We start from the raw sequence: 18661 nt of genomic DNA, 5'->3' as shown, positions 1-18661 counted from the left end.
TCCCTCCTGGTTTAAAGAACAGCACATCCAGGTGCCAGCACTTTCCGTGCCTCCACACTTCTTGCCGGTCTCAATGAGCTTTCTTCACCTCTCTAGTTGTGGAATTTCCACTCAGCAGCTTTCCCGTGGTTCTGGGTGGTAGTTGTTCTTCCATTTAGTTGTAATTTTGATGTGGTTGTGAGAGGCAGCAAGTATAGGTGATTACCTATGCCACCATCTTGGTTTCTCCTTCTGTATAGAGTATTTTTTGTATTTACATGTTTTGATACTTTTCTTGTTTCCTTTCATGTGTATTCAAAGATATTTCTTTGTGATTACCATGGGGATTTCATATAACATTCCAATGTTATCACAATCTACTTTGAATTGATACCAACTAAATTTCAATCACATATGAAACTCTGCTCCTATATAGCTTTGTTTCTGCCTCCACACTTTGTCATTGTTGTCACAAATTACAACTTTATACATTGTGTACCCACTACAAATTATAATTATCTTTATTCATTTTTTTAAAATCCTGTATAAAATACAGTTGAGTATAAGTAAAAATTGCAATAGTATTGGTTTTTATATCTGCCAATGCACTTAGCTTTCCCAGAGAGCTTTATCTCTGCATATGCCTTTGATTTACTGTCTAGTGTCCTTTAATTTCAATTTAAAAGACTCTTTTTAGCATTTATTGTAGGGTAGATCTAGTAGTAATGAATTTCCTCAGCTTTTATCAGGGAATACTTTGTTGTTTCTTCTATTTTTGAAGGACAGTTTTGTTGGCATAGAATTATTGTTTGACAGGTGTGTGTGTGTGTTTTCTTACAGCACTTTGTATCACTTCACTACTCTACAGCCTCCAAAGTTTCAGCAGATGATCATATTAAGGATCCTTTCTTTTGTGACTGCTTTCCCTTGTTTTCAGTGTCCTCTCTTTTATTTAGTTTTTGACAGTGAGATCATTATTATTTGTCTCATTGTAGATCTCATACACTTTTCTTAGAATTCATAAGTTTCTTGAACTTGTAAATTTATGTATTTCATTACATTTGGGAAGTCTCTTTCAATAACCTTTCCTCCTCTTTCTTTCTCTCACCTTCCTCTGAGACACCAAAATATATATATTGCTCTCATTGATGGTGTGCCATAAGTTCTTTAAGGTCTCTTTACTTTTCTTCATTCTTTTTTCTTCTTACAAGTCATACTGAATAATTTCAAATTTTCTATACTCATCATGTTCACAGATTCTTTATTATACCTGCTCACATGTGCTGTTGAACCCCTCTAGTGAATTTTAAATTCACTTATATTTTTCAGGTCCCAATTTTCTCTTTGTTTTCATTTTATAATGTTTATTTGGTGATTTTTCCATTTGTTTATGTATAATTTTCCATATTTTCTTTAGTACTTTAAGCATATTTAAGAGAGTTATTTTTAAATCTCTATCTAGTAAGTCTGATGCCAATTTATTTTTTTCAATTGTTTGAGCTTATTTTCATGTTTACTTATGTCTTGAAAATTGGCTTTTGAAAATTAAAAATGTAACTGCCTTTGACTCAGTGATTCCACTTCTGGGAATATATCCAAAGAAAAGTGAAATACTAATCCTAAAAAATATATGTATCCCTATGTTCGTTGAAGCATTATTTACAACTAGAGGCCTGATGCACAAAATTCATGCAAGAGTATGCCTTCCTTCCCCCGGCAGCCGGCACTGGCTTTCCTCTAGCACCTGGGACTTGGGCTTCCTTCTCAGCCCTGACTTCATCCAGAAGGTCATCCAGAAGGACATCTGGTCTAATTAGCATATTATGCTTTTATTATTATAGATAGCAAAGCTTTGGAAGTGCTCATAAGTAGCTGAGTAGATTAAAAAAGCTGTGGTACATTTATACAATGGAATATTACTTCACCATAAAAAAGAAGGAAATCTTATCTTTTGCTAAGAATGATGGTCCTAGAGGGTACTATACTAAGTGAAATAAGCCAGTCAGAGAAGAACAGCTACCATATGATTTCATTTATCTGTGGAATCTAATGAACCAAACAAACAAACTAGCAAAATATAAATGGATTCATTGATATAGAGAACAGACTGACAGCTGTCAGAGGGAAATGGAGTGGGGGGCTTATGTGAAAAAGACAACGGGATTAAGAAAATCCCAGTATGGTATTACTGGGAAAGGGGGGTGGGGCAGGTAGAAGAGGTTAAATGGGGTCGGGGGTAAATGGTAATGGAAGGGGATTTGATGTTGGGTGGTAAACACACAGTACAATATAAAGATGATATATTATACAATTGTACACTTGAAACCTATATAATTGTATTAATTAATGTCAGCCCAATAAATTCAATACAATTTTTTAAATTGGCTTTTGAAAACAAGTCACCTCTCCCATCTTTTGAGACTGGCTCTGTGCCAAGGCACTTTTTCACCATTTAGCTAAGTATATTGTAAACCAGTGATGGCGAACCTTTTGAGCTCGGCGTGTCAGCATTTTGAAAAACCCTAACTTAACTCTGGTGCCGTGTCACATATAGAAATTTTTTGATATTTGCAACCATAGTAAAACAAAGACTTATATTTTTGATATTTATTTTATATATTTAAATGCCATTTAAGAAAGAAAAATCAACCAAAAAATGAGTTCTTGTGTCACCTCTCGCACGCGTGTCATAGGTTCGCCATCACTATTTAGCTAAACATGTTTTAAACCTAGGGATTAGCTCTAGGTACAAATGTATGTTATTCTCATGTCATTTCTGTGCATGCAGCTTGCCTGTGCTGCTTGTGTGGGTTTTTATATTCTTCTATATACATGGCTTTTTAAAAAAGTCTTAGTTTATTAAAAAGTGTCACTTCTGCTTGTCTTCGGGAACTTAGATGTTCTGTCTTCACCTGTAATCTCTTGGCCCAGGAGTCTGCAGGTCTGTAATCCCCCTGCAGCTTCCATGAGAAGTACCCTCTGGTTTGGGGCCGAGGTAAAACAACACCAGTCCTTCAATCAACTCCCCAAACAGGTTAGGCCACTGAAAATAAGGTTGGCTTTTCTTCTGATTTGAAGGAGGCAATAGGAAAATGGGCTGCTGCCTCCTCCAGACCAACACTGTTCTGAAACAGGCAGGGTGTGGCAAGGTGCGTAAACATGCCGCAACATTTCCTAACATTTTGGAAGTAGCTTTTTCTTGATTTTTCTGGATATCCACTTGGTTGCTGTAAACTTGAACTGTGGTAAAGTTATTTCAGTCACTTTCTGGTTGTTTTAGAGTTTTCCCAGGAAAAAGGACTTGGAGCTTCCTTGCCTTCTATTTCACTAGTGTCACTCTGTAATATGTATTGTTTTGTAACTCTACCCCTGAAGTCTTTTACAATTTAGCAGATTTATTTCCTTGTACCTTACATACCTTACTGATTTTATTTATGCTCTTAAGGCTGTCTTTTTTTTTTATCATATTATAAATTGCGAGTATTTAGAAATGTTATTGAATTTTACATGCTGATCTTATTATGCAGAAACCTAGATCAACTAATTTTCTAATTAGTTTTTACAGTTTTTATACGATTATCATGGCTTTCCTAGATAGACTTTTAATCTAGAAATAATGACACTTTTTCTTTCTTTTAAATTATCAAACCCCATTTCTTGTGCTATTGCATAAAGTGGGACCACTGGTACAATACTGAATACTGGTGGCAATAATAGATATCTTTTTTCTTTTCTTTTGAATGGAATACTTTTAAATTTCTTCTACTGTATATTATATTTGGTAGCTACCCTTCATCAGTTTAAGAAAATTCATTTCTATGCCTAGTTTACTACAAGTTTTTAGCATTTTACCATTGGTTTTTATTGGTATCATATGAAAATATTATATAGTTTTCTCTTTTAATTAATTACTATCTATTGTTAATGTAAATATTCATTTTTAATCAATCAATTCAATGTAAACTACCATGCTGACTTTTTAATTACACATTAGTCTCACTTATTTATGAATATAATTGTACTGTATACTTCTTCCTGGCTTCTTTATTCCAATATTGTTTGTAAGCTTCATCCACATTGTTACTTATAATGGTAGTTTGTTTATTTACATTGTTGTATAATATTTAGTTGTATGAATCTAAAACAATATATTTATTTACTGTAAGTTTGAGAAACATTTATATTGTTTCTGAACTTTAGTTATTATTAATTTGCCATGATGTTTTTTGGTACAAGTATGTACACATTTATGCTAGATATATACTTTAATACATAATTACTGGATCTTAAAATATGTAAATATTCAACTTTAGTCAATACTTCCAATCCTTTCCATCATTCTACATCCTTGCCAATATTTGGTGTTGACAGTCTTTTAGACTTTTAATTTTGAACATTTTGATGGGATTTTGTACTTTCCATTTTTTCTTTGATAATGTATGAAGTTGAATAGATCATCAAATATTTATTGAAAACTTAGATATTTAAATCATTGACCCATGTTTCTATTGAATCACCTGTCCTCCAATAATTATTTGAAGAAAAGCTTTGTATATTTTTCTTTAGATGGAAAGATTTTTTAAAAAAATTTCAATGCAGTCTCTTTTTTCCCTTTGCTCATTGTTTTATGACTTCTGTTTAAGAATTCCTCACCAGTCCAATATTTAAATTAAATATTAAACATCCTTTGTTCTCGTGCATAATTTCATTGCATTGCATTATCATTCACTTTCAATATTTTAAAAAATTCTTTATTGATTAAGGTATTACTTATGTCTCCTCCCCTCCCCCCACTGCCCCCTCTGCATATGCCCTCACCCCCTTTGTGTCTGTGTCCATTGGTTATGCTTATATGCATGCATACAAGCCCTTTCGTTGATCTCGACATCCTCCCCCCCACCCTTTCCTGCATTCCCTCTGAAGTTTGACAGTCTGTTTCTTTTGCTGTGCAGAAAATTTTTATTTTGATGTAGTCTCATTTGTTTATTTTCTCATGAGTTTCCATTGCCTTAGGAGCTGTATCTGTAAAGATATTGCTATGACATATGTCTGACATTTTGCTGCCTATGAATTTCTCTGAAATTTTTATGATTTCCCATCTTAGCTTTAAGTCCTTTATCCATTTAGAGTTTATTTTTGAGTGTGGTGTAAGTTGGTGTTCTAGTTTAATTTTTTTTTGCATGTTATTTGTCCAGTTTTCCCAATACCATTTATTGAAGAGACTGTCTTGACTTCATTGTATGTTCTTCCCTCCTTTGTCAAATATTAATTGAGCATAAGGCTTGGGTCGATTTCTGGGTTTTCTGTTCTGTTCCATTGGTCAATATGTCTGTTCTTGTGCCAGTATTAGACAATTTTGAGGTCAGTGGCTTTGTAATATAGCTTGATATCTGGTATTAAGATCCCTCCAACTTTGTCTTCTTTCTCAGAATTGCTGCAGCTATTTGGGGTCTTTTTTTTGTTCCATAAGAATTTTTGGAGTGTTTACTGTAGGTCTGTGAAATATGCTTTGGTATCTCAATGGGGATTGCATTGAATTTATAGATTGCTCTGGGTAGTATGGACATTTTAATGATGTTCATTCTACCAATCCATGAATACAGTATATTCTTCCATTTGTTTATGTCTTCCTCTATCTCTTTTTTCAATGTCTTGTAGTTTTCCAAGTAGGATCTTTTACCTCCTTAGTTAAGTTTATTCCTAGGTATCTTAATTTTTTGTTGCAATGGTAAATGGGATTTTTTAAAAATGTCTCTTTCTGTAAGTTCACTATTGGTGAATAAAAATGCCATAGATTTCCTGCTGTTAATTTTGTATCCTGCTACATTGCTGAATTCATTTATTACATCTAATAATTTATTTTGGAGTCTTTAGGGTTTTTTATGTTCAGTATAATGTCAATCATCTGTGAATCATGATAGCTTTACTTCTTCTTTTCCAAATTCGATGCCTTTCATTTCTTCTTCTTGTCTGATTGCTATGGCTAGCTCTTCCAGTACTATGTCGAACAGGAGTGGTGAGAGTTAGCATCCCTGTCTTGTTCTTGATCTTAGGTGAAATGGTTTTAGTTTTTGTCCATTGAGTATGATGTTGGCTGTAGGTTTGTCAGATATGGCTTTTATTATGTTGAGGTATGATCCCTCTGTTCCCACGTTGCGTTTTCTCAAGAAAGAGTGTTAGATTTTGTCAAATGCTTTTTCTGCATCAATTAATATGATTATGTGATTTTAGTCTCTCAATTTGTTTATGTGATGTATCACGTTTATTGATTTGAGGATATTGTACCATCTTTGCATCCCTGGAATAAATCCCACTTGGTCATGCTGTATGATCTTTCTAATGTAATGCTGGATCTGATTTGCTAGAATTTTGTTGAGGACTTCAGCATCTATGTTCATGAGGGATATGGGCCTATAATTCTCTTTCTTTATATTGTCTCTATCTTGTTTTTGGGATTAAGGCAATACTGCTTCATAGAAAGAGCTTGGAATTGTTCCTTCCTCTTGAATTTTTTGGAATCGTCTGAGGAGGATAGGTTTTAGTTCTCCTTTGAATGTTTGGTAAAACTCCCCTGTGAAGCTGTCTGGTCCTGGGCTTTTGTTTGCTGGAAGCTTTTTTTAATTTTAATTTTAATTTTTTTTTTTTTTTGCTGGAAGCTTTTTGATTGTTGCTTCAATTTCCTCCTTAGTTATATTCCTATTGAGATTTTTTAAAAATTTTTTCTGATTTTATTTATTTGGGTCCTCTCGCTGCTTCTTGGTGGTGAGTCTGGCTAGAGGTTCATCAATCTTGTTTATACTTTCAAAGAACAAGCTCTTGATTTCATTGATATTTTATAGTTTTTTTGGACTCTATGTCATTTATTTCTGCTTTGATCTTTATTATCTCCTTTCTGTTCACTCTGGGCTTTTCTTGTTGCTTTCATTCTAATTCTTTGAGTTGTAGAGTTAGATAATTTATTACCAGTTTTTCTTGTTTTTTGAGATAGGCCTATAATGCTATGAACTTCCCTCTCAGGACTGCTTTCATTGTGTCCCATAGATTTTTGATTGTTGTGTTTTCATTGTCATTCATTTCCAGGATGTTTTAAATTTCTTCTTTGATCTCTTTGGTAACACAATCACTGTTTAATAACATACTACTCAGCATCCAAGTGTTTGGATTTATTTTCTTGTTTTTATTGTAGCTTATTTCTAATATTGTGCCATTGTGGTCTGAGAAGATGCTTGATATGATTTCAGTCTTCTTGTATTTGGAGAGACTTTGCCTGTGACCCAATATGTGTTCTATCTTTGAAAATGTTCCATGTGCACTTGAGAAGAATATATATTCCAGAGCTTTGGGTGAAGCTGTTCTGAAGATGTTCTAAGATGTCAATTAAGTCCATCTGATCTTGTGAGTCATTTAGGATTGATGTTTCTTTTCTGATTTTTTTGTCTAGAGGATTTATCCAGTGATATTAATGGGGTATTAAAGTCCCCTACTATGATTGCATTGCTGTCAATCTCTCCTTGATATCTTCCAGGAGATTTTTTTATGTATTTGGGTGCTCCTGCATTGGGTGCATATATGTTTACCAGAGTTATATCCCCTTGTTGTATTGATCTCTCTAGTATTATGAAGTGACCTTTCTTATCTCTTGTTATGGCCTTCACTTTGAGGTCTATTTTGTCAGATATAAGTATTGCTACCCCAGCTTTTTTTTTCATTTACATTTGCCTGAATGACATTTTTCTATCCCTTCACTTTCAGTGTATGTGAGTCTATTGTTCTGAGGTGGGTCTCTTGTAGGCAGTATATATATGGGTCATGTTTTCTTATCCATTCAGCCACTCAATGTCTTTTGATTGGAGTATATAGTGCATTTATGTTTAAAGTTATTATTGATAGGTACTTGTTTGTAGCCATTTTATTTTAGTGCCTGTGTTACTTCTTCCCTTTTTATTTCTTCTTTTTAAAACAATCCCTTTAGTATTTCTTGCATGGCTAGCTTGGTAGTGATAAACTCCCTTAGCCGTTTTTTGTCTGTGAAGCTCCTGATTTTCCCTTCAATTTTGAATGATAGCCTTACTGGATAGAGTAGTCTTGTATTCAGTCCCTTGCTTTGCATCACTTTGTATACTTCCTTCCATTCCTTTCTTGCCTGATGTGTTTCTGTTGATAAATTATTTGATAATCTAATGAGAGGTCCCTTGTGGGTAACATTCTGTATCTCTTGCAGCCTTTAAAATTCTCTCTTTTTCATTAATGTTTGCCATTGTAATTACAGTGTGTCTTGGTCTGGGTCTTTTGGGTTCATCTTACTTGGGTCTCTGCTTGTGTGACTTTTTTCTTCCCCAAATCAGGAAAGTTTTCTGACATTATTTCTTCAAGTAGGTTTTCTAACAGTTACTCCTCCTGTTGTTCTGGCACCCTTGCTATACATATGTTGCTTTGTTTCATGTTGTCCCAAAGCTCCCTTAGGCTCTCCTCCTGTCTTTTAATTTTTGTCTCCAATTGCAGTTCATATTGGGTGGGGTTTGCTGCCCTTTCTTCTAATTCACTAATTCGGTTCTCTGCTTCTTCTAATCTAGTGTTGAAATCTTCCATGGTGTTTTTTTTATTTCCGCTTGATTCTTACATAAGTTGTTGATTTTCTCATCCATCTGGTTTATGAGCTATATGACCCTGATTCTGAATTCTTTTTCTGACATATTGTATGCCTCCGTTTCATTTAGTTCATTTTCTGGATTCCTCCTTTTCTTTTTTTGGTGGTTATTTTTTTGTGTCCCCATTTTGCTCTCACCAAAGGATCTAGGTATTGGATTGCACACTCATGGCTCCTGGGTCAATTTTTTTGGGCTTGGCAGCAGATCGCACGGTCACAGCTCCTAGGGTCAATGCATTGGGCTTGGTGGTTCTTTGTGCAATCACTAGGCCTGGGGTTGAAACTGCTGGCTTGGCTTGAGTAGTCGCGATGATGCCTGCTCACGTGGCTGCTCCTCGGGCATTTGCAGCGGTGGCTGCACACGTGGCTGCTTTTGCGATCGTGGTGGCGGATGCTTCTCGGGCATTTGAGGGCAGCGGCTGCTCCTCTGGCGGTCATGATGATGGCTGCTTATGCAGTTGTGGTGATGGCTGCTGGCCTGGCTGCAGTGCCTAGGGCTAAAACTTTGGGCCACCATTTTCTAACCCTGCCTCTGGTGTTTCTTTTTTTTTTAAATTAAATCTTTATTGTTCAGATTATTACATTTGTTCCTCTTTTTTTCCCCCATAACTCCCCTCCTCCCAGTTCCCACCCCACCCTCCGCCCTCACTCCCCACCCACTGTCCTCATCCATAGGTGCACGATTTTTGTCCAGTCTCTTCCCGCATCTCCCACACCCCTTTCCCCCCCAAGAATAGTCAGTCCATTCCCTTTCTATGTCCCTGATTCTATTATAATCACCAGTTCATTCTGTTCATCAGATTATTTATTCACTTGATTCTTAGATTCACTTGTTGATAGATGCATGTTTGTTGTTCATAATTTGAATCTTTACCTTTTTCTTCTTCCTCCTCTTCTTAAAGGATACCTTTCAGCATTTCATATAATACTGGTTTGGTGGTGATGAACTCCTTTAGCTTTTCCTTATCTGTGAAGCTCTTTATCTGACCTTCAATTCTGAATGATAGCTTTGCTGGATAAAGTAATCTTGGTTGTAGGTTCTTGGCATTCATCACTTTGAATATTTCTTGCCACTCCCTTCTGGCCTGCAAAGTTTCTGTTGAGAAATCAGCTGGCAGTCGTATGGGTATTCCCTTGTAGGTAACTGAGTTTCTTTCTCTTGCTGCTTTTAAGATTCTCTCTTTCTCTTTTGCTTTTGGCATTTTTAATTATGATGTGTCTTGGTGTGGTCCTCTTTGGATTCCTTTTGTTTGGGGTTCTCTGCACTTCCTGGACTTGTAAGTCTATTTCTTTCACCAGGTAGGGGAAGTTTTCTGTCATTATTTCTTCAAATAGGTTTCCAATATCTTGCTCCCTCTCTTCTTCTGGCACCCCTATAATTTGGATGTTGGTACTCTTGAAGCTGTCCCAGAGGCTCCTTACACTATCTTTGTATTTTCGGATTCTTTTTTCATTCTGCTTTTCCAGTTGGGTGTTTTTTGCTTCTTTGTATTTCAAATCGTTGACTTGATTCTTGAGATCCTCTGGTCTGCTGTTGGGAGTCTATATAATATCCTTTATTTCAGTCAGTGTATGCTTAATTTCTAGTTGGTTCTTTATCACAACATCAAGGGTCTCATTAGATTTCTTGAGGATCTCACTATATTTATCGGCGGTCTCACCAGTCTTTTCGAGGGCCTTCCTAAATTTATCAGCGGCTTCTAGACAGTTCTTGAGAGACCTTACAAGTGTGGTTTTGAACTCTATATCCTCCATTTCTGACATTTGTGTCCTGTTTCTTTGTCTCCGCATTTTTTATGCTTTCTTGGTGCACCCCCTAGTGGTCTTTGTGCGTAGTCTTGTTGTAGTTAAGCCTTGATTGTTGTAGGTAATACTGGGAGGGATTTGACCTCCAGGCCAACTGGCTGTGAGAATCAGCTGTGTCTGCAGTGGGAGAACTTCTGTCCTCTAGGGAGGTGCTAATCTAGCCTTTGCCTGAGGCTATCCGGCAAATGGCTCTGCACAGGGCTTGGCGGGGCGGGTCCCACGGGATCAACAGGGCAGGTGGAGTGAGCAGTTATGGCTGCTCTCAGTCCCATCCCCAGAGGCTCTGCCTCTTAGTGTCCCAGCAACTGCTGCAAACCTCAGAGAGAAAGCTACCCTTGAGTTCCGACCGATGCCAGACTGTCCCACTTCTCCCGTATGAGTCTGGGTCCCTAGAGACTCGCCCGGATCTGGAGCTCAGAGTCTGAGACTCCCTCCCAATTGTAACAGACAACCGCGCCCTCTTCCGCCAGCCCGCTCCGCATGCACTCCGCACCTTAGTATTTTCCTTCCGCACTGTGCCTCCTCTGAGTCTCGGTATGCTTTTCTCTTTCCTTCTAGTTCTAGAATTTCCACTCAGCCAGCCTTCCTGTGGTTCTGGGTGATGTCCGTTCCATCTTTTAGTTGTATTTTTGAAGTGGTTGTGCGAGGCAGCAATCTCCGGTGTTTACCTATGCTGCCATCTTCTGGTGTTTCTATCTGAAAACTAGATAGAACCTGCCTCTGTGGAGGATGGAGTCCCAGTCGTGGGTTCACAGCCAAGGCCTACCTTTCACCTTTAAATCTATAATTCATCTGCATACTGTCCATAAGGGTAAATATTCATTTTTTTCCTAACATATAGCCAGTTGACCCAGCACATTTTGGTGATAGATTGTCATTGCTCCAACTCCTCTACAATGTCAACTTTGTCAACTATTAAGTATTACCTAAATATGAGTCAGTTTCTGGACTATGTTGTTTTTCGTAGGTTTATTTGTTTAGCCTTTAGCCAGTACTACACTTTCTTAGTTATAGTAGTCTTATAATAAGTCATAATATTTAATAGTGAAAAGTGTTCTTCAATGTTACTTTGGTTATTCTTGAACTTTTAAAAATTATAGATATATTGAGGAAATATCCTATCTTTGCATATACTTACTGAGATTTTTGAGTGGGCATTCCAGAAGATTAACATATTTATAGTACATATGTCATTTCCATAAATTTCTTTCTCAGTAAGTGCCTCAGAATAATAGTTTAATAGTGGTGCATGGATGTTACATTAATAAAAGAATTCAGCTTATTGTGTACAATTTATTTCAATATATCTTGTTTTAATATTAACTTAAATGATTTTATTTTTATGCCTTATTGATGGTCTATAGAATTACAATAGACTTTAAGTACTAAACTTGTTCAACAAAATTGCTAAATTCTATTAATTCTAATATTTATTTATAAATTTTATTAGAATCTTTACTTACACAATCATGACCACCTGCAAATAGCAAAGATTTGTTTTCCTTCCCAATCCTATGTTTGTTTCCCTTGTTTACAGCAAGGGCTAGAACCTCTACTCTGCATTGAACAGCAATGGCAATTGCAGACAGTTTCTGCATCTCAATCTCAGGGGAAAACCTTTTATTATTTGTTTTCACTTTCTTTCTGCAAATGCCATTAATTCACCCTCACTGGCAAAAGATATTTTCACTGTGTGTAGAATTTGAGGTTTGCAATTATTATTATTTTTAAAATATATTTTTATTGTTTGCAGAGAGGAAGGGAGATGGTGAGAGAGATAGAAACACCAATGATGAGAGAGAATCATCCATTGGCTGCCTCCTGCATGCCCACTACTGGGGATTGAGCCTGCAACCTGGGCATGTGCCCGTGACCTGAATTGAACCCTGGATCTTTCAGTCCACAGACCAATGCTCTATCCACTGAGCCAAACCAGCTAGGGCTGCAATTATTTTTAATGAGCCAGTTATTATGTTGTTTCACTATCACCTAGCTTCCACCACTACCTTTAAGAAATCAGCTGTCAGTATGACATACTTTATATTATAATCTTTTTTCCTCTATGGGCTGCTTTATAATTTTTCTCTTTGTTTTACATAAGCTTCAATATGAAGTACTTAGACGTGGATCTTTAAATTTGTATTCTCTTGAAAGTTATTGGCATTCTTGAATTCATTAATATGTTAAATTAGTTCTGTATAATTTTTATTAGTTTTCAGATATTTTTCTTGTTCCCATCTTTTTGTCCAGATGCAATTCTGATTATCCAGATGTGATATCTCTAGTTTATCATCCTAATCCCTCAGTGTTATTTTATTCGTTCCCCACTTTTTATTTTTGTGCTGCATTCTAGGAACTTTCTTATGACCTATCTTCAGCAGATTAATTTCTTCCATTGTAATTAATTCAACCCATTCACAGAAATTGTAACATGAATCTTTTTTTTCATTTCTAGATATTTAGATATATGGTTCATTTCTAAAAGGTCTACATGACTTTATACTTTCCTCTTTTATTAAATAGTTTTAAACTTTTAAAATTTATTTAAATATAATAACTACTATCATTTTTTTCATCCGATCTACTAATCCCAATACCTGAAGTTATTACAGATGTTTCTGGTATTGGAATTCATGTTATTTTTTTCCTAGTTTGTTGACTTATCTTTTCATGTAGCTCATTTATGTTCAAAAATTATATGAGAGAATAATTTCATATCTAGAATAAAGAGTTTAGTTAATTTCTGCCAAGAGTCTAGGATCGCTGTAAATGAATTAATAAAATCCCAGAGAAAAGCTACGAATTTTACTTATTTAAAATAACTTTATTTAAAATGTAATTAATTAATTTTAATAAACAAATATTCATCTTTTCTCTGGATATGTAGTCTATGTACATCTGAAGACAAATATACAAAAGGCTTGGTTAACTGATAAAGCAACTCATTGATTTACCCTGCTTATGAGCGTGGGAAAGGCTTGTTTCCAGTTCAACCTTCCTATGAAACGAGGTCTACAATGACTGTGCAACCTGTGCAGGGCCAGAACATCCCTTGTGGCCATGTGCCTTAGAATTCTTCATTAATGAGGGGAGAATCTAATATTCTAATGCTCCAAATTCAATGGTGCTATAGGATTTTATTTCTAACTTCTTCATCCTCCAGATTATTAAAACTGAATTGGGGAATCTGTTATTTTAATTTGAGACAATAGATCCACTCATCATAATTTTGTTGTCTTTAGAAAAGAAAATTCTTGGTAGTACACTTAGAAGCATAGCCTGGAGAAGTGAAGGTCTTCTATCTTATTAAAAAAATGCTCAGTGGGACTGATGACTTGGGTCCTTATCAAGGCAATTCTTATAATCAGGTGAAGTCAAGAGTTGGCTATTGTCCTCAGTCTGATGCCTTGCTGGAATATATGACTGGTCGGGAAATAATGATCATGTATGCCAGATTATGGGGAGTCTCGGAGTCCCAGATTCAGCTGTATGTGAGCAAATGGTTGACTTCACTGCAACTGGAGTCCCATGCTGACAGGATTATCAGAACCTATAGGTGAGTCAATATACTGATCTTTTCATTGTGGCTGCTAATGTTGTGATGCTTCCCTGTGCTTCTGATGTTTGAAATAAATGCTTACAGCATCACCTAATTCCCTCTATCACACAGTTATTTAATTGTGAAACTGTCTAATGAGTTGTTAGGTTAAAATGCAGTAATAAGACAGGTCAATGTGGTTCCATGTCTTTCCTATACAGAGATGAAACTCAAAATCCTAGTTATGATTGAACCATAGCCTCTGAATCTCAAAGGGGAGCATCTTATTCTTCCTAGTGGCCACATGGTTCTTTGTGTCCCAACAAATTATGGTGGGATTTATGTACCTGGGAAATCAGAACACCCTAAGAACTAGTAAATAAATGTCAGTGATAATACTGCTAAAATCAGTTACATAACAGTCACTCCTTTCCATTCCAGTACTTGAGCCTGCTACCTCATTGAAGTCACATTTAACCAGCACCGTGGATATCCATGCTTTGTGCTTGCTGAGAATCTCAACATTTGAAATGTTACTATCCTATAAGCAACTGATTTATATATCCTTCCCTTTCCCTGCATTCTCTCTCCTTCTATGACCATGAAGTGGAGGAAACAAACGTAGGCTGAGTACTGCTATTGCCCTGATGGGAAAACCCACAATTATTTTACTGGACGAGCCATCAACTGGCATGGACCCAGTAGCCCGACGTCTGCTCTGGGATGCTGTGATGCAAGCACGTGAAAGTGGAAAAACCATTATTATAACCTCCCACAGGTGTGACTCATTGGGAGGCTTGGAAGAGGGTTGGCAAGCATTGTAGTGGTTGTTCAAGAGAATTATTTGGGGCTAGGAATATTGGACAGCAAACTTGCTTGAGAATGTGAGTTCCTCATTAATCCTAATCAGTGGAAGAGTCAAGAATCCATTAAGTTACATAACCAAGAGTGGGGAGAGGACAAGGAGTTCAGATGTTCTATGTGAGGGTTTCATACTCATTATTTGAAAAATTTCCACTTCTCAAGTATGAGCTTTATGATTGGCAAATTCCACTTCCCTTTAGAAATAGAATCACAAAATCCTGAATTATAGAAGGTCCTCCAACAGGGAATGTTTCAATTTTACATTATTCTGGTACCTTATTTTGCTAGAATGGAGGAATGTGATGCCTACTGTACCAGGCTGGCCATCATGGTGAAGGGAAAGTTTGTGTGTCTGGGCAGCCCTCAGCACCTCAAGAACAAGTTTGGCGATGTTTACATCCTAAAGGTCAAGGTCAAGACTGATACACACAAGCATACATTAAATGATTTTAAAGATTTCATCACAATGACATTCCCAGGTAAATTAGATTGGGCTGTTTTGTTCAAGATGTATTATATCATATGTGTTGTTCTCACTATGCATATGTTTTATGTCTTCAGTAACTGTTGCTGTGGATTACCAATATAATTCCTTTTGGGATTGTTGTTTCTATAACTTCTTGTGTCTGGTTATGCTAAGAAATTTTGCACACACAGAAAAAGGGTTCACACTAAATTCTTATATCACTTCAATAAGACAGATTTGGATTTCTTCTGTCCATGTAAATTATATCTCTAAGTCACAATTATCATCATAATTCTCAATTATCTATATACTAGAGGTCCGGTGCACAAAATCTGTGCATGGGGTAGCGGGGTGTGTCCCTCAGCCCAGCCTGCACCCTCTCCAATCTGGGACATCCCTCTCACAATCCAGGACTACTGGCTCCCAACCACTCGCCTGCCTGCCTTCTTGATTGCCCCTAACTACTACTGCCTGCCAGCCTGATCCCCCCTAACCACTCCCCTGCCAGCCTGATTGACACCTAACTGCTCCCCTGCCAGCCTGGTCACACCTAACTGCCCTCCAATGCCAGCCTGGTCGCCCCCAACTGCCCTCCCCTGATGGCCTGGTCACCCCTAACTTCCCTCCCTTGCCAGCCTGGTTGGCCCTAACTGCCCTCCCCTGCCATCCTGGTTGCCCCGACCTGCTCTCCCTTGCAGGCCTGGTCCCCCCCAACTGCCCTCCCCTGCCAGCCTTGTTGTCCCCAACTGTACTCCCCTTCAGAGCTGGTCCACCCTAACTGTCCTCCCCTGCAGGCCTGGTCACCCCCAAGTGTCCTCCTCTGCTGGCCTGTTCACCCATAACTGCCCTCCCCTGCTGGCCATCTTGTGTCCACATGGGGGTGGCCATCTTTGACCACATGGGGGCAGCCATCTTGTGTGTTGGAGTGACGGTCAATTTGCATACCACTCTTTTATTAGATAGGATATATATAAAAGCCTAAGTGACTGTTATGGTGGAATGACCAGAACAACTGGTTGATATGATACACACTGACCACCAGGGGACATCTCCTGCATTGAGCGTCTGTCCCCTGGTGGTCAGTGTGCTCCCACAGGGGGAGCACTGCTCAGCCAGAAGCCGGGCTCACAGCTGGTTAGTGCAGCTACCATGGCGGGAGCCTCTCCTGACTCCACAGCAGCAGTACTGAGCGGCGGCAACAGGCACAGTGGGTCGGGATGAGCATGAATGGCACGGCACCCGGCCCCAATTCTGGCTCCTCTTTGGCTGCCTGCCACTTGGTGCACTGCTACATCCCCCGAGGGGTCCTGGGCTGCGAAAGGGATGTCCGACTGCTGGCTTGGGCCCCATACTGGTGCCGTTCTCTGTAGAAGGCAGTCAGTCAGGACAACTCAGTGACTCAGGGAAGTGCAAGGAACTCAGGGTGAGCCTGCCTCCGCATTTGACTCACCCACTCGATGGTGTTCACAGGACAGACCATGGTGACCCAACCCATGCACGTGCAGCAGCTGCTGAAGCTCGTGCAGCAGCAGAAGGCCATCAAGCCACAAGCCAGCAGGCGGACATCCCCTGAGGGGTCCTGGACTGTGAGAGGGCACAGGCCAGGCTGAGGGACCCCTGCTCCAGTGCACGAATTTCATGTACCAGGCCTCTAGCTTTTATATAACATCCATGCAAAGTTTGAAGGCTTTTTCCCTCCAGCTGAACATGTAACTCTGGTCTTTTGGTCTTAGCCAGGACATGATATTACAATACAAAGAAGAACCACTAAGCTTTTTTCTCCTTTCAAGAACATATCTGCTGGCAGGGGGCAGGGGTGGGTAGAAGGGGTCCATGCGGGAAAAGAAGGGCCATGTGTAATTCTTTCAACAATCAAGATTTTTTAAAAAGAACAGGTCTGCTTCTGTATGTTAAAATCAATAAGCCTCTCTCTGCCTACATGTTACCAGAGATAGAAACTCTTTCTCTCCTTTATTGCTCTTTCCTAAACATAAAACAGGGACATGGCAAGGTTCTTAATAGTTCTGTTTTTTATCTTAGTTTCTAATTTTCTAGGTTGAGCAAACTACCACAGAAGTTCCCATTGTGTGTCAGACTGAGGAGTTAAAAGTTTATCTCTAGGCAAGGGGAAATAGTATGATTAATTACACAGTATAAATGGGGATCAGAAAATTGATAAGAAATGGATGGTAGAGTAGATGTGGAGAACAGATATATGGGAAAACAATTCCTCACTGCTGGCCATAGGGAATATGAGGTGCCTATGACACATGCACGTTGATATGTCCATTGACTTATATATTCATTCAGCAAAAATTTTTGAAAATTTTTTCATCAGAGTTCTATTTCATGTGGCCTCTAAATTACCACAATGAGAAGCTGTGACCAGAAAACCTCTTTTACTGTCAACTGTCCTAGCAACTTGCTCTTCCTGAAGAGAAACACTAAACTCCGACCCAAGACCTATCCTCAACAATGTGGACACAAAAATGTGTCCTTTAATGGGAATGTGGGTTAGAGGCCCAGTTTCAACACTAAGGTGGTTGTTGCCAAGTCCTTCCTCACAATATCCTTAAACAAATAGACATTAAAATATGACAGAATCAAAAAGAAATTAATATGAAACCTATACCTAAATATTGATTTTTAAAGAAAATAAATAAATATTACAAACAAAAGTCATCTAGAATGTATATTTTTAAAAGGACCAAAGTAATGAGAATATTTAGTAATGATTCTACATAATCTCAAGGAAAATTAAGTAACCATGTATTTTTTAAATGCACAAGTAAGATGATTTTGTTTCTGCCATATGGAAGATTATGTACTCTGAAAAGCCATCCTAGTGAAATAAAACAAGAAATTGGTAGAAATGAAACGCCTATATCTTTAATTGAGAACTGGCTCAGAAACAAAAGTCAGAAAACTCTTTTTAACAATCAACAGAGAAAACAGGAAAAAAAGAAGAAAAGTAAAAGAAAGGAAACTGAGCTGTAAGAAAATGCAAATCCTGGAAGCAAATACCATTGTCAGCACTGGGATCAGTGATAAAGCTCTGGACCCTCCAGTTGGGGAGCTCATGCTGAGATGCCATGTGAAGGGGGCTTCTAATGGGTGGTCAGTAGCACCCTCTAATTCCAAGCAGGAGCACACAGCGATCTTCTGTTGAGTAGAGCATCCCTAATTTAGGTTTGGGCTAAGGCAGATAGCAGAAAGTACCAGAGAAAGATCTACACTGAGAAGTCATATGATTTAATACATCCCAGAACACTCTGAAGAGGGAACCCTACAGTACAAATCCTAAAGCTAAGAAAGTTTTTCTGGGGTCCAAGATAGAAGATTATGACCAAATCTACAGCTA

The 18661-nt window shown here is 37.9% G+C and overlaps 1 protein-coding gene across 1 annotated transcript in view; it reads left to right on the top strand.

Annotated features, from left to right (window-relative positions):
• LOC139009570 (phospholipid-transporting ATPase ABCA3-like) overlaps positions 1-18661 on the top strand; it is a 173707-nt gene that overhangs the window by 146366 nt on the left and 8680 nt on the right. Inside the window, exons 19-21 of the mRNA XM_070413828.1 lie at positions 13801-13988; positions 14578-14748; positions 15123-15313. Of these exons, the coding sequence (XP_070269929.1) occupies positions 13801-13988; positions 14578-14748; positions 15123-15313 (550 nt within the window). The remainder of the gene's footprint in view (positions 1-13800; positions 13989-14577; positions 14749-15122; positions 15314-18661) is intronic.

The sequence above is a fragment of the Myotis yumanensis genome, unplaced genomic scaffold (genome assembly GCF_028538775.1).
Source record: "Myotis yumanensis isolate MYYU_CA2020_CCGP unplaced genomic scaffold, mMyoYum1.0.hap1 SCAF_4, whole genome shotgun sequence".
Lineage (NCBI taxonomy): Eukaryota > Metazoa > Chordata > Mammalia > Chiroptera > Vespertilionidae > Myotis > Myotis yumanensis.
Note: the sequence above shows the minus strand (reverse complement) of the source record. Positions and strands in the feature narration are given on the sequence as shown.